Source organism: Cricetulus griseus, chromosome 2, assembly GCF_003668045.3.
Source record: "Cricetulus griseus strain 17A/GY chromosome 2, alternate assembly CriGri-PICRH-1.0, whole genome shotgun sequence".
In the NCBI taxonomy this organism is placed as follows: Eukaryota; Metazoa; Chordata; class Mammalia; order Rodentia; family Cricetidae; genus Cricetulus; species Cricetulus griseus.
In genome coordinates this window covers 444,731,767-444,747,778 of record NC_048595.1, presented here as the reverse complement: position 1 = coordinate 444,747,778, position 16,012 = coordinate 444,731,767, and the positions used below count along the sequence as shown (strand labels likewise).

Sequence of the window (16,012 nt, the reverse complement as noted above, 5' to 3'; positions counted from 1 at the left end):
TGACCAGGACTAGGGGGACTTTGCTGCTAGTGGTTCAGGCCACCTCCATGAGGGGCAGATCAGTGGTCAGTCCTTGGAATGCAGTGCTCCAGGATTGGGAACTTTCTCCACTATCTAGTGAGAAGAGACAAGAGTCTGGACACAGCCTCCCTGTGCTCAGAGGACAGACGTTCAGATGGGAGACCAGAAATGGGACAAGTTGAGAAAGTCTGTGTGTAGACCCATGTAATGTCCTTGCCATAGTCTGGATTTTAGAGCAACCTTCCAGGAGGCTGGAAGGACAGAAAGAAACCTCACTTTAAGTGTTAGGGGTCCCCACTTGCTGTTTCTGACCACAGAGGACATGGAGGCCACAGCGTTGCTCCCCCCTCCACTGTTGCTAGCGCACATGTCCCCAGTGAGGCTGGCTCACTCCGCCCCAGCCCCCACGCAGGTGAAAGATGGCCAGTGTGCTGATACACAAAGAACACTCCAGGGCCCTGTGATCCCAGGGCATCTCCTCTTACCCAAATGTGAGTCTGTCCACACTTCTGTCCACCTCAGTGGACTGGGCCACAGAGGCCTCGGGGTGGAGGATGGACACTCGAACCCTGCTGACAGTAGCATGCTGGACCCTGTGAAGGGCCCACTGCACTGAGATGGCATTGGCGGAAACGTTGGTGACATCGAAGTCTTCAATAGGACGGGGTCCTGCAGGGCAACAGGATGCTCAGTCGATGCCACACCTCCGGCTCCTCAGAGTCCAGTGCCTGCTCCTTTTTACCCAGGCCCTTCCCTGATCTACCCTTCTGGTTACTGTGTCCTTCCCTAGAGGATGGTCAGCCCCCACACAGCAATGGGTAGGGACAGGCTCCTTCCCTGGGTCGCGGTGGCCGGGCCACCTTCAGGAACTCACGGGTGCGGGTGAGCAGGGCTGCAGGCCTGCTGATGTCGTTTTTGTTGTTGGTGTTCCGCTTGACTGAGAAAACTGAGATGTTGTAGGCACGGCCGGCTGCCAGGGCCCGCAGCTGGTGAGAGGAGCGGCTCCGGTCCACGAAATCCGTGCGCCGGGAGGATCCGTCCGAGGAGGCGTAGGTGACTGCATAGCCGTCTAGCACCTGTCTGGCCACGGTGCCCTCAGGTGGGCTCCAGGAGATGGAGACCCCACTCTCCTCCACCCTCTCTACCCTGAGAGCTGTTGGCGGGAGGAGCTCTTCAGGGTTGTCAGCAAACATAAAGTAGGTGCAGGGGTTAGACTTTAAACATGAAAGAGTAGCTCCCAGTCAAGTCACCTAGGTTGGTTCTGGGGCCTGGCCACCCAGGCCATTGCTGGCAGGGAGCCTTCTCATTTGGGCTCCCTTGGAGGTTTGTATTTCCACGTGTGTGGCTGTTGGTACCTCCTCCCTGCTCTCAAGAAGGGGTCAGCAACTGTCTGCCCATCTTTCCCGCTTGGCCCCTGGCCTACCTTCTGGCCCCCTTGTCCCTCCATCCGCCTTCCCGGAGCTCCTGGCCCTCACCTTTGGTGCAGTCCTTGCCTGTGTAGCCCACTTTGCAGGTACAGCTGTGGGACCCGTTGCTGGCCAAGCAGTAGCCGCGGCCCCCACAGGGGCTAGAGAAGCAGGGGTCACTCACTGAGGAGGGGAAATAGCAGTGAGTAGGGGAACTGTTTTTTATTTTTATTTTTTGTACCTAGGCCTCTTGTTGCATGGGTGGCATTGGGTCAGGGAGGAGAGGGGGGGGTGCCATGGCATCTGATGACTCTCTGTGCCTTGCATAGCTAAGTGCTTCCTGCCACGCACTGCATGGCCATAAAAAGCTTGGCTCTAGGTTGGTGGGAGGCTCGGTCTCAGGCTCAGACAGAGACCATTCTAGACAGTGACTAGAATGCTGTCCAGAAGTACTCTGGTGCTTGGGATCAATGAGCAGGAATAAACTGCTGTCAGTGCCAGTGCCAGTGCCTGGGAAGGCCTGGTTGAGGGATGGACAGACCATGTGCTAACAGGGGAAAGGGTTCTACACAGAAAGGACAGTGAGTGCAGGGCTCTGGGGCTGCAAGCTCGGCGCGTCCAGGGACAGCAGAGCCAGTTAAGGTAGACACAGAGCTGTGGACTGAGCATGTGCTCCTGGAAGTGGAAGCAGAGGAAGGCGAAGGCGGCACATAGGGCTACCAAGGAGACCAGAAGGCCAGGGCAGGGCCCTCGGTGAGCAGGTAGGCCTGAGATCCTACCTGTCTCGCAGTGGTAGCCAAAGAAGCCCTCTGGACACACGCACAGGTAGGCCCCACCACCGTCCTCACACCGGCCTCCGTGCAGGCAGGGGCTGGAGGCACAGGCGTCCACCTCTGGAGAACACCCAAAGGGTTGGCCCGAGCTGCAGGGAGGGACTCTGGGGGAGGGAGGAGAGGACAGCGGGAAGAAGGGATAGGGGGAGGCAAGGAGCAGTGGCCAGGAGAGGGGTGTGGCGCACCTGTGGGCAGGAGGGGCTCTCAGGGACCCCCCACCCAGTTTCCTTCCTCCCTCCAGGTCACCACAGCCTTGGGGTTTTCTTTCCCAGGGTGGCTTGTCCAGCAAGAGGATGGCTCCTGGCTTCCCTAAGATCTCCCAGCAGCCCTGGTTCTGTGGGACCCACCTGAAAGAACCCTACCTGTTTCACAGTGGACTCCAGTGAAACCTTCAGGACACTGGCAGATGAAAGCCCTGGGGAGGTCCAGGCAGGAGCCTCCATTCCTGCAGGGCTGTGCTTGGCACTCGTCTGTCTCTGCATAGAGAGGGGGCGGTCCTGGCTCATGCTGGAGCTCCCGGCATGCCCCCCAGGATTCTGACTGCTCCCTGATGATCATCAAGGCCCCGAGGCCTCACCCAACCCCTGGGGTCTCAACCTTGGACCGCAGCCTTTCTTCTGTCACCTACACTTGTTCCTCCTTGGTTTGTATGCAGCCCATTTCCAACAAAGCACCCAGACATCTTTGCCACTGCTTCCGTACTCCATGCTTAAATGTTTCCAGCATCACAACTGGAAAGAGCTCCTGGACTTTGCCCTTGCAGCAGCCAGAGTCTCTGTTTCAGGGCTTAGCAGGTATGAGGGATCCAGAGCTCACCCTGTCATATATGGTCAGGCCTCTGCTCTCTCCAGGTGTCAACAGCTGCGACCTGCTCATCTTCTCTGCCTACCCCCAGGCCTGAGTTTGATTGCAAGGCCGGTAATTTTCAAATGTCCCCAGGTCAGGAGGGGACAGGGAACTTTTAAAATCTACCCTGGCCATCAGAATGGCCCTAAGAGAGCAAGCAGTGAATAGGATGGTGATTTAGATAGAGCTCTGTCCAAGGAAAGGAATGGCGGAACAAGGTAGCCATGCTGGGGACCCCAGTTCCCTGAGCAGACCTCTCACCCAGCTCACAGTGGACTCCTTCGTATCCTGGGCTGCAGAGGCACTGGTAACCAGCAGTGAGGTCCTGGCAGGAGCCTCCATGCAGGCATGGCTGAGACTGGCACTCATCTACTTCTAAGGAGAGATCCCAAGAACAAAGCAAGGTGGCCATTATCAATCTAGATGCAAACAGATATGAAGTAGCGCTGAGGCCTCTGGACAAGTTTATAATACTCCTTGATACTCAGAGGCCAAATCAGGGTTATCCATGGAGGTCTCATGCCTGGCTCATATCTACAAAATGACTGCAGTTGCTTCTCAAGAGTCTCTCAGAAGACCCAGAGCCTCCAAGGTTTGGTGGGAAATGTCCGTATATAGCACACTTGTGAAATTAGCATGTTTTTTTTTGGGGGGGGCAATCTGTAGCTCTGCAAGATTCACCACCACATGCTGCTTTTATACCGGAAGTTGTGCTCCTGAATGTGAATATTCAATTTGAGAAAAGTCTAATTTCACACTTAAGAAGTAAATAAATGGTGAGGGCTGGAGGGCTCCTCAGTGCTTACGGCGTTCACTGCTCTCATGGAGGATTCAGGTTTGATTCCCAGCACCCACACGGTGGCTCTGTAACTCCAGTTCCAGAGGATCCAGTGTCCTCTTTTTGCCTCCTCAGGTGCATACATAAATGCAGGCAAAACACTCATACACATAAAACATACAATGCACACACAATCTAAAAGTTATTTTAAAAAAGAATGAAAGGTGACTTTAATGACTGGCAGTGCTGGGACCGGAAGCCAGAGTGATGTTTACCCATTGGCTTACAGGCCCCTCCCCTCTGCACATCACCTGACACCTGTATCTGTCATTTCTTTGTCTCTTTAAACATTCTTTTTTTTTTTTAAGTTTATTTTTGGAGACAGGGTTTCACTATGTAGGCATGGCTAGCCCATAACTCTTTTTGTAACCTAGGTTGGCCTTGAATTCGTAGAGATCCTCCTGCCTTTGTCTGTGGGGTATTGAGGTACGCACCACCATTCCCGGCCCTAAAATCAGTTCTTAAAATCTTTTGAATTGCCTAAACAAGACATGGCTCTGTTTTTGTGGCTTCTGAGCTTTATTGACAGAGTGCCACGATAGGTGCTCTTTCTCATTTAACATCTCATTAGCAGGAGACCTCCATGTTGTCGTGGGTCCCTGTGGTTCATTCACCACTTTCCCTGCTGTTTCATGCTCCATAGCTGCTCATAGCATATTTCATCCTCTCTTGTTTGGTGCAACACCCCCCCCCCCCCCGCCTTTTCTGGTAACTACAAAAGCTGCTGCTGTGGAGGTTCTTCAGACATCCTGGTGTAGACAGGTGGGTTTCTTAGGTTTCCCGGGAAATGGGACTGTTGAGACATAGGCTGTATTGGGAGTCAACAAGTAAATTGCCAAACTATTTCCAAGCACTTCTGGCAATTTATAGTCCCTCTAGCAATCACTTCTCAGCCTTTTGGTTAGCAACTGATAAGAGTTTGTTGTCCATGTTCTCACCAGCAGGCTTTGAGACTTCGGAAATGTGGCCTGCTAAATGCATCTAGCTGTTTGATTTGCATATCTGCATTTCTCTGATTACTGTGCAGTAAAATGCTCATTTTCATGTTTGTTGGCCTCATATAGCTCTTCTTCCAAGAAGTGTATTTTGCCTATTTCACTATTGGGCTTACTTTTTTTCAAATTGATTCATTGGTGTTCTCCCAGTAGTCTTGAAGTTAGTTCTCTCTCTCTCTCTCTCTCTCTCTCTCTCTCTCTCTCTCTCTCTCTCTCTCTGTGTGTGTGTGTGTGTCTCCACTTAACTGATCTATCTATAATCACACGTACACACCCTCTCATTTTCTAGCTTTTATACCACTTTCTTCTTCAAAGTTTTAAGTTCCTAATTTTTAGATAGCCCAATCTATCCATTTATTTCTTTCACAGTACTTTTTGTGGACTAAGGACTCTTTCTGCATCAAGTAAAAAAGATGTGTACTTATATTTCCCCCACAAAAATAACATTTAAGTCTCTGGTCCACCCTGGAGTCAATCATTGTTAGTGGTGACTAGAAACAAATGTCATATTCTCAAATTCATATCCATGTTATTCTAGCTGTCAGGAATATTTTCCCATAGGCTTTCTTTGCAGTTTTTCATTTTAGCTTTCACACAATTCTTATACACACAGAACTTATGGTTCTGATGCTGTTGTGCTCAGTACCATTCTACTGCATTTTCCAAATGCTCCCGGGGAGACTGTAGGACCTGAGTTGTTCTACAGTTTACCTCATTTCCTGTCATCTCATCCACCCATGGGCTATGATAGCAGCTTCTTTTGTAGAATCTGCTTAGGGTTTTTCTGTGCGCACAGCTGACATCTTCACTCCTCCCTCCCTTTCTGATGGCAGCATCTCATGTCAGTGGTGTCCAGGACCCCCTGAGCAATGCGGGAAAGCAGTGATGTAGTGACTTTTCCCAGCACTGGGCAGTCTTTCATCTTTAATCTTTGTTAGCTGTAGAGTTTTCATGGATACCCTTCATCTGACTGAGGAACAATGCCTTCTGTTCTTAGTTGATGAGGAGTTAGTTTATAAGAGTTAGGTTTTGCTAAGTGATTTTTTTTTTGGTAGCAAATGGGAATCACATGGTTTCACACGTTTCCTAATAGTGTGGAAATGGATTAGCTTTCAGATGTTGTGCCAGCCTGTGCTCCTGAGATAAATCCCATTTGTGGTGACAACAGTATTCTTTTATGTGATACTAGGTTTGATTTAGTAATATCTCATTGAAGTTTTTTTGTCTGTGTCCTCAGGAATATTAACTTATAGTCTCAAATTTTATAATGTCTGTCTAGTTTGGAATTAAGGAATACTATTCTCAACAATTGGTCTCTGTCATTTAAAAATTAATTTTTCACAATATTTAGTTCACTTAAAATTATTTTCTTCCCGATTTGCAGTTTATGTAATTTTGTTACACAGTGATTTCCCCTATTGTATCCAGCCTGTTGGAAATCTGGTTTAATCCAGTCCATCCCAGTAATTATCTAAATGTTGCATTTTTCAGCCTCGATTCTCTATTTTGCCATTTAAATTTCTTTATTATCTCATTCATTTGGGTTTTCTTTGATTTTTTTTGTAGTGCGTTTTATAATCCTTGCATGTGAATTCCAATATCTGAAATATCTATAGACTGTTTCAATAATTTCTTTTCTAGATTATCTGTTGTAATCTCTGGTTCCTCAGGCAGAGCGTAAACAAACACAGTACAGAGCAAGGTGGGGCATTTCTTCCCTGTTGTCTGTTCTTTGCCCTGCAGCCTGGCTGAGCTGCCTGACTCTGATGTTACTGGGTCAGGCCCTACACAACCTGTTCCTCCTCTTTCTGGAGAAGCTCTCCCAACTGTCATTCAACTCACTGACTTCTAAATTATGCCGGTTATTTCAACTGTGGAGGTTTAAAGTCTCATCTTTCTGCTTGCTTTTGCAGCATTGTTTACCAATCCGTTTGTACATGGCCAGTGCCATATGAACTTTGCACACTGTCACTACACACGGTGCAATATAGACGAACATCCTTTTGTGCTATTTGGTCATCTTCTATATTTCTGCCCCATGGTAGCTGCTATATGGACACCCATCATTGCTTTTGGAGGCTGTGTGTCTCAGGATCTCCTCTTCAGGGCACCATGCCTGGCAACATGTTGAGAATTGGAACAGTACTCTCCTGAGCACCATGGGGCTTGGACAGGAGGAGATGACGGATACCCAAGGCCAGGTTGTCCTCTTCAGAACTCTTTGTCTTGGGTGGGGCCACACTGTGGATGGGCTTCTCCAGACATTTGGGAAATGGTAATTGTCATAGGTGCTATCCCTGTGTATGTTTCATGAGAACTGTGTTATGATCACACAGTTCCTGATGGCTGAGCTGCATACTCAGGCTTGATGCTATGCACTTGCAGCCATGGTAAAAACTTTATGGCTCTAGGGTTTCAGTCAGAATGACCCTGTCTCCAGGACAGAGCCATGGCCAGGACCCTGGAGATGATGCTGTCTGGGACAGCATTCCTCCAGTGCACATGTGGGGGCTGGGATTTTGTTTAAATGCAGCTTGATTCCACAGGTCTGGGTAGGGTCCTGAACTGAAATCTGTCTGCTTCCTTAGTCCCCAGCCCTTGGATTAAGTCTTGGCCTCAGCTGCTTTATCTGCAGTGTGGGTCTGCAGCTGTCTGATCTGCTTTTGGTTGCTCTGAGGACAAGGAAGCCCTAAATAGGAATAGCCCAGAACAAAGCTGATAGCAATCACCGCCCCCCCCCCCCCGTCACCACAGGACCACAGGGTGCACAGCCTTCGTTCACAGAGAGGAGAGAGGGGAGGGGCTTGTGTGCAGGCTCTGGGCAACTTCATATGGCCGTGAGAGAGAGATGCTGGCCCTGCCCACCCATCCCTGAGGGCCCACAGAATCACCAATGCACTGGGGAGGCTGGCTCCAGACACCTTGTGGTTGGCAGATGCGCATACGGCTGAGGGGACTCAGGCTGAAGCCACGCTCACAGGCGTACAGGGCCACTGAGCCCACGTGAGTTCCATTAAAGCGCATGGTAGCATGCTTCACCTCCTCGGGGCGACCACAGTCCACCTCTGCAAGAGAACATCAGCATCCAGTGAGCGTCAGCTCGCTCACTCAGTCCAATCTCTATTCTCCTATGTCACCATGGAGGCCTGGCTTCTACACCACCTGCTCAAGGTGCCAGGGTTTGGCACCTCAGAAACTGATTTTCCCTTTTGCACAGTGGTTTGAATGAGAATGGCCCCCATAGGCTCATATATTTCAATACTTGGTCTCCAGTTGGTGGAACTTTTGAGAAGGATTAGAAGGTGTGGCTTTGATAGAGTTTGTATCACTGGAGGCAGGCTTTGAGGTTTCAAAAGCCAATGCCATTCCCAGTTAGCTTTCTCTTTCTGACTCAAGCTTGCATATCGGGATGTAAGCTCTCAGCTACCACTCTGGTACCATGTCTGCCTGCTGCCACTCCCCCTCCCATGATGGTCATGGACTCACCCTCTGAACTGTAAGCACCCAATAAACTCTTCTATAAGTTGCCCCTGTCATGGTGGTGCTTTATCACAGCAGCAGAAAAGTAGGACACCTTCCTGACCCTGCCCAGCTCTTAGGGGATCCGGAAAAGATGCCATGCTCCCAGCCCACCCACCTGGCTCTCACCTGCTTGACACCGGTGTCCTATAAACCCTGGCTGGCAGTGGCAGAAGAAGTCCGTTCCTCTATCCTCACAGGTACCCCCATTCATACATGGACTCCGGAAGCAGGGGGAGGGGGCTGCAAGGACACAGAAGACCCCTCTCACCATGTTTCTCTTGAGGTCCTCTGCATTGTGTGGAGGCACCCTGCTTCCTGTACTCAGCCCACCTCCCACCCCTCCCAGCCCAGCTCTGCCCCTGATCCAGTTTTCACATGTGCTCAGGGGAGTATCCCTGGCTGCCCCCACCTTACCTATCTCACAGTGCCGCCCAGAGAAGCCTGGAGGGCAGTCACACTTGTATTTGCCAATGTAGTGAAAGCAAGTGCCACCATTGTGACAGGGGCCAGAGGCACAGGAGTCTGGCTTTCCTGGAAGCAGAAGGTACCCATCAGAGTCAAGTATCATGGATGTCAACCTCTCCATGTCCCTACCCTCCCAGAAACAAGGCCTCGTGATCATGTTCCTGAGAAGCAAGTACCAGGTGGTCAGGGCCTGGCCAGCTGGATTCTGCTGGCTCAGCCCTAGCTCAGAGCATACCCATCACCACCCACCCCTGCCCTGGGGCCGCACCAATCTCACAGTGTCTCCCGGTGAAGCGATAAGGGCAGGTGCAGTGGTACTCGTCGCCTGTCTCTTTGCATGTGCCCCCATTCCGGCAGGGCCCTGAGCTGCAGAGGTGTGGCCGGGCTGTGTGCAGAGGCAGAGAGAGACGGTGAAGAGGGGCCGCTCTCCCAGTTGTGGAGAATCCTTGCTGCCATGCGCTGCCTTTTCAGTCCTTTGGTAGGTACTGGACAAGTGTAAAGTCAGAACTGCTTCTCAGCTGTGTCCCAAGGCCCAGTGTATCAGGAGCTAAATTAGCCAGGCCTAAACAAAAGGTGAACGGGGCTCACAGGCTATAGGCCCTGAACCTGCCAGTTCTCTCCTTGCTGGAGAATTGAACCCCGAGTCACAGCAGACACATACAGCGCCCTTCCAGAATCTAGACCTCCCAGCCACAGAATTCACAGCTCTACAGGACATCCTTCCCAAAGACCACATCCTCTCCAGGCCAGGCTTACAGGGCCCAGGGTCCCTGTCTCATCATTTACATGCACAGGTCTCCCTCAAGCAGATTCTGGAAGGGCTCTGTATGGGGCTTCACTTTAGCAGCCCTCTGTGATGCTTCAGGGACAGAGGAAGCTGTGAGGGTCTCCCACACCTCTGTCAGAAGCCTGCTCTAGGGTATGTGGCACACAGCAGGCAATATGGGGAAGCTCCTCATAAATCCACTGAGCTCTTGGCTCTCCTAAACAGCCAGGCTGTGGGACGCCAGAGCCCTGAGTCAAGTTACAAAGGCCTTTAGTCAAGGGGATGCCTGAGATGCTTGGTTTGTGAGTGTGTATCACTGTGTGTTACTGCATGAAAGGGATAAGCCTGGGCGGCACTGGTCAAGATGGCAACACTTGCAATGCATTATGGAAGAATACATAAGTTCTAAGTAGCTAAATATTGTAAAATATCCGCACTCTCTGTGTTAAAGTAAACAACAAAATCGGAATGAAAAAAATTTAAGTTCAATACAATCATTCAAAAATCTATTTGGACAAATACTGAGGGGGAAAAAATGAAGCCTCTTGAGGTATGCAGACCAGTGACAAAGTGCTCAAAAACAGCGAGGCACAAGCTGCCCAGGAGGTGTGGAGCACAGAGCCTAAGGGAAGCTCCAGAGAGACCGAGTTTCTGATCAAAGAGAGAAGGCGCAAACCGCTGTGAGCTGGGAGCTCTCCGTGGTGCTGACGGCGGAGACTGGGAAGGCGCACGCCCCGCCCCCTCCCCACGCCGCCCCGCCCCCAGCTGCGCTCCAGAGCACACCCCGTCCCATCTCTCGCCCCATTTCCCTCCCCGTCCAGCATCACCTTTCTCGCAGTGCTTGCCGTGGAATCCACGTGGGCACTCGCACGTGTAGGAGTCGTCGTGGGCATCACAGGAGCCTCCATTAAAGCAAGGGTCGGAGTCGCAGGGTGATGGCAGAGCTGGGGAAAGAGGGAAGATGCTGGCTTGGAGCACGTGCCTACGAGGGTCACCTTGACATCCTTTCTGGCTGAAACCGAGGCATCTGGGTTGCTCACCTTGGCTCACTGCACCCCCCCAAAGTTTCTCCTACGCTTTGATTTTAGCAACTTTCATGCTTTCTCTCTAACAAGGTAACTTTGACCTGTGGCATGGTCAAATTACACGCCACTTAACTGATCAGTGCGTTTACACTAAAGGTAGTAAATGCACCAATCACACGAAATTGTGCATGCTTTATGGCCTGAGGGAAGATAGCTTGTGGTATACTGTATCTCTGTCAAAATGCTTTCCCTCTGGGAGTGAGGGCGACCCGAGACCCGAGCGAATACTGCAAGCGAAGCTGCTGTCCGAGCCTCCCCAAGAGCCCGCACCTGCAGGCTCTTCCGTTAACCCTGGCTCTGCGGCATCACCTGCACCTTTTCCTGCTAGAGCAGGCGGCCTGTCCCTAGCCACTCACAGTGGCTGATGTTGTGGTCTGTGTGGCAGACGCACAGGTAGCTCCCACCATACTCCATGCAGTAGCCTCCATCCGGACACTGTGTGTTCATGTTGCAGGGCGTGGCTGTGACTTCTGTGAAGAAAGAAGCTCCTTTAGTGTCCACTCATCTTGCCCGGGACCTTCTTGACAAAGGTGTCCCCCCACCCCCACCTCGAAAGACCCAGGGACCCTGCTAATGACAACCAGGGACCAGGCAGGAAACCTACCAAATTCACATAGAAGCCCAAAGAAGCCTGGAGGACACTGGCAGAGGGTGGTGTTGGTCCCCAGGCATCTGCCTCCATTCCGGCACTCACAGTCATTAGGGATTCCTGTGTGGGATACCGGAGAAGCTTCCATGGGTGGAAGTTTCTCTCAACCCTGGCAAATCCTGGCCACCCTCCCACAAAATTACTGAGCGTGCGAGCGTGCGAGCGCACGCACGCACGCACGCACGCACGCACGCACGCACGCACACACACACACACACTTCATTTTTTCTCGTGGAGTTTCCTGCATGTACAATCCAGGGGAGAACCCTCCCCAACTCTGCTGCCATGGACAGCCCACATCCTTCTGCCCTACCCCTGGGACACAGCCCTGGCAGCCCCCACATACTCTCTCTGCAGTCCAAGCCCATGAAGCCTTCAGGGCATTCACACACGTATCCCTGATCCGCATCTACACAGGTGCCCCCGTTCTGGCAGGGGCTGGAGAGGCAGGGGGAAGGCACTGGGTAGCTTTCTGCAAGAAAGACAGTGGTTAGTCGCAGCCCCTTGAAAGAGATGAGGATGCTGGGGCAAGATTAGGCATGGCTGCTGACTGTGGAGGAGAAGCTGGCTATGGAGGAGAAGCTGGCTATGGAGGAGAAGCTGGCCTCCTCGCGAGTTCCCACAGCTGTTCTCAGTGCCAAGGGGGATTCATGTCAGTCGCTTATCTTCTGGGAGTCAGCCTGACCCAGATTCCTCACTGAAAGACCACCCAGAGGTTCCACACATCATTGATCAGATGTTCCTGTTGGTAAATGGGTAAGACTTTCTGGTGATTATTAGTTTAACTGTCGTGGTTTTAACTCACTGGGTCTTATTTTATGGCCCACAAAACGACACTTCATGAGTACTCGGGAAAAAAAATACGTGCTCTGCAAAACTCAAGTCCATGACCAAGAACCAGGCTGAGCTCCGGGAATCCAGTCAAAGAGAGGGAGGAGGGAATATACGAGCAAAGGAGGTCAAGATCATGATGGATAAATCTACGAAAACAGCTGAACCAAGCTCATGGGAACTCATGAACTCTGGATTGACAGCTGTGGAGACTCTAGGGGACTGAATTAGGCTCTCCATATGTGGAAGACAGTTGTGAAGCTTGGACTATCTGAGGGGGCCCCTGGCAGTAGGACCACGATACAAACCTGGTCCATGAGCTAGCTTGTTGGAGCCCATTCCCTAGGGTGGGATGCCATGCTCAGTCTTAATGCATGGGAGAGGGGCTTGGCCCTGCCCCAACCTATGGTACTAGACTATGTTGACTCCTCATGGGAGCCCTTACCTGTGAGGAAGAGTGGACTGGGGGTGGGCTAGTGAGGAGGTGAGGGGAATTGGGAGGAGGTGAGGGGGATGAGAGGAGGGGTGGGAGGGAGAACTGTGGTTGGGATGTAAAATGAAATAAAAAAATGAAAAGAATCTTCCTCTTCTTGTTATGTTTTCCAACCCTTAACAGTCTTGAGAATACGCAGCCTACTCTTATTAGTTGATTATCTGTATCTGGTAATTCTTTCATCTGCCTGTAGGGCAAGAAAGAGGAGTGCCTAAAGTGATAGCGACTGCACAAGTTACAGTCATTGTAGAGGACTATGTGGCAGCTACCTGTCTCACATCGAGGTCCCTCGAAGGGCTCCACACAAATACAGCTGTAGTTTCCAACCAGGTCAATACAGGATCCTCCATTCAGGCATGGGTCAGGGCTGCATTCATCCACATCTGGGGACAGCGAAGATGGGGGGTTAGCTTAAGCCCGACTATGACCATCCTGAACCTAGCCAGAGGGGAGCCCTCCCAAGCACTCCCTGTCACCCATGACACCCCCATCCTGTGTTTAGGTCACTCACCTGTCTCACATGTGGCCCCAGTGTACCCAGCCTGGCACACACAAGCTGCGGAGTTGCTCTCTGCCTGGCACTGGCCGCCATTTTGACACACTTTGTTGTCACATGGAGACTGGGCTACAAGTAAGGAGGAGTAGACAGGGTAATTGAGTCCTGGCTGCAGTGGGCTGATGGGCAGAAGTCCCCAAGGACAGGAACCGAGCCTCATCCTTGAGGGATCTAGGCTCAATGAGAGGGGATCCTGGTTGTCTCTGGAGGGTGACAAGCTGGGAGGAGGCCTGGCTAGGGCAGTCCCAAGGGTACCCAGAGCTCTGTATGAATTGGTTCTAGTTCCACAAACCTAGAGAGGAGGAAGAGCATGTGTGCTGGATAGGATGTCAGGAAGAGAAGAACCAGCTGCTGCCATATGTCCAAAGAGGGCTTCTGGAACGTGGGGCTTCCAGTCTGTCTTAGCGGCTAAGGAGCCACTCTCGGACCTCAGAGGCTGAGTCCTCCCTGGACAGCATGGTAGCAACCCTTAGGGTCTCCCTGGGCTTTGGCAGGTAGACAGAGCAGCAGGTCCTCTGAGTATCCACACTAGCTCCCACACCTAGCTCTGCTGGTGCAGGGAGGGCAAGGAGGGGCCCAACCTCTGCTTGAGGAAAAGCTCTTTAGCCCGGAATGTGTTCCAACCATCCAGGCTCTGGTTTGGGCTGGAACAATGTGGTCTTGTCCACACTGGACAGCTGAAGGTTCACTGAAAGACCCTCTTACCAAATAGAAATCCCATCTTTGTATGTACTTAAAATCACATTTGCAGCTGGGTGGCGGTGGCGGTGGCGGTGGTGGTGCCGGACGCCTTTAGTCCAGCACTCAGGAGGCAGAGGTAGGGGGATCTCTGTGAGTTTGAGGCCAGCCTGTTCTACAGTTTCTTTTCATTTCTTTCACAAATGTGTTCCTTCTTGTGTGTGTACAATCCTCTTAACTGTCATTCAACTACAGTTTTCTCAAGTGAAAACGTGTGTATGTACACTGAAATTAAACACTTAGCTTCTTATGACCACAAATCTTGATAGGATTGTTTTTCTAGACTGAGGTATTGAGATGGAAACTATTTGAACACACTGCATCTAAATCCTAGCTTCTTAAACGGTGAATTGCAAATCCCATATGTGGCTGCATAACTGAAATCGGATATTGTGAAAAATTTGCAACAGTAAAATACTTGTGAACACATAACTGAAAATTCAGAGTGAAACGCACAACGAATCTGAGGTGGTTTTGGCCGTGTGCCTCATGTTGACTCTCAGGTCCACGGCTGCCTTGGCTCTGAACACAGCATTGCACACTTTGCTCTGTACATGGCACCAGTGAACACTGCCCCAAACACCTCGTCAGTCACAGTTTGCTTATCACACATACGATGTTTTCCTAATATAAACATAATGTCTGTCTTATGGAAACAAAGGTTTTCTGCTTTCCTACTATCCTTTTCAGCGTGGACGTATGAAATTAATATTATCTTGAATTGTATGGTCTTAGAGAGAACTTGACTTTGTGGGTTTTTTTTTTTTTTTTTTTTTTGAGTCAGGGTCTGTCTATGGAGCCCTGGGTGAACTGCAACTCACTATGTAGAGCATGCTAGCCTTGAACTTACAAAGATTCGCCTGCCTCGGCTTCCAAGTGCTGGGATTAAAGGTGTGTGCCACCATGCCTGGCCTGAGTGTGTGCACTTGCATGTGAGTGGTGGTCAGAGGCTAATCTCTGGTGCCATTCTTCAGGTCCTGTTTATCTTGTTTTTTGAGACAAGTCTGGAAGTTGCCAACTTAGGGTAGGATGACTGGTCAGTGAGCCCTAGCGAGCTTCTTATTTGTCCTTGGATGATTACACGTACCCACTACCATACCTGGCTTTTGTAGATGGGTTCCAGGAATCAGTTTCAGGTTTCTATGTTTTGAGTGGCAAGCGCTTTGCTGAGCCATCTCCTAAACTCGATGAATTTTGGTTTGGGATCAGGACTGTTTTCGGCAATTTCTGATGAACCTAAACATAATTCTGCCTTTTTGCACTATGCATTTGTGTGAATTAGTATCATTGACGATTATAAGATCAAAATGTTCATCAGCTCTGAAGTGTTGAAGATGCCCTGGGTCCTACAGTGTCAAATGCTTAACCACAATTTAATTCTTTATGTAAAAATAAACAAGCACATATACCTTGTTAGTAAGCAAACTTGCTTTCACTTTTTTCCTTCTCTCTTTTTTTTTTTTTTTTTTTTTTGAGAAATGCTTTCAGCTTGTGGCCTGGAACTCACTATGTAGACCAGGCTAACCTCAAACTTATAAAGATCTACCTGCCTCTGCCTCCTAATTGCTTGGTTTAAAGGCATTCACCACCACTTCTGGCTGCTTTCATCTTTAATAAGTGGTAAAATTATATGTAAATCAGATAGTTTTAAGATAAATTTCATTATGATTTATCATCAGTAAATGTTTGATTTATATAGTGATTTTATGTACCTAGATACCTGGGACTGCATAAAATTTTTTAGCAAAAAGGAGTCACAGTAGAAAGAATTTAAGAACCCTCATTGCAACTCTCTAGTAGTGTTTTATAACGATGGCTAGACTATGGCACTATGGGGGTGCTTGTTTGGCTGGGCTGGGTCAGGTGTGGTGGTCACAGTGTTTGACATTCAAGGACTGCCTTGGACTAGCCTTTGGAGTAGACCACATGGTGAGGCCAGAGGCTAGAATGGAAGGGTCTACTTTCAGG

General features: G+C 50.2%; 1 protein-coding gene across 1 annotated transcript in view; it reads right to left on the bottom strand.

The window, feature by feature from the left end:
- Window positions 1-16,012, bottom strand: part of Sned1 (sushi, nidogen and EGF like domains 1) — a 53,567-nt gene that overhangs the window by 13,563 nt on the left and 23,992 nt on the right. The window contains 16 exon segments of the mRNA XM_027397656.2: window positions 507-690; window positions 896-1,192; window positions 1,497-1,610; window positions 2,207-2,320; window positions 2,623-2,736; window positions 3,368-3,481; window positions 7,831-8,004; window positions 8,588-8,701; window positions 8,876-8,992; window positions 9,195-9,311; window positions 10,520-10,636; window positions 11,134-11,247; window positions 11,382-11,486; window positions 11,773-11,898; window positions 13,020-13,133; window positions 13,262-13,375. Coding sequence (XP_027253457.1) covers window positions 507-690; window positions 896-1,192; window positions 1,497-1,610; window positions 2,207-2,320; window positions 2,623-2,736; window positions 3,368-3,481; window positions 7,831-8,004; window positions 8,588-8,701; window positions 8,876-8,992; window positions 9,195-9,311; window positions 10,520-10,636; window positions 11,134-11,247; window positions 11,382-11,486; window positions 11,773-11,898; window positions 13,020-13,133; window positions 13,262-13,375 — 2,149 coding nt within the window.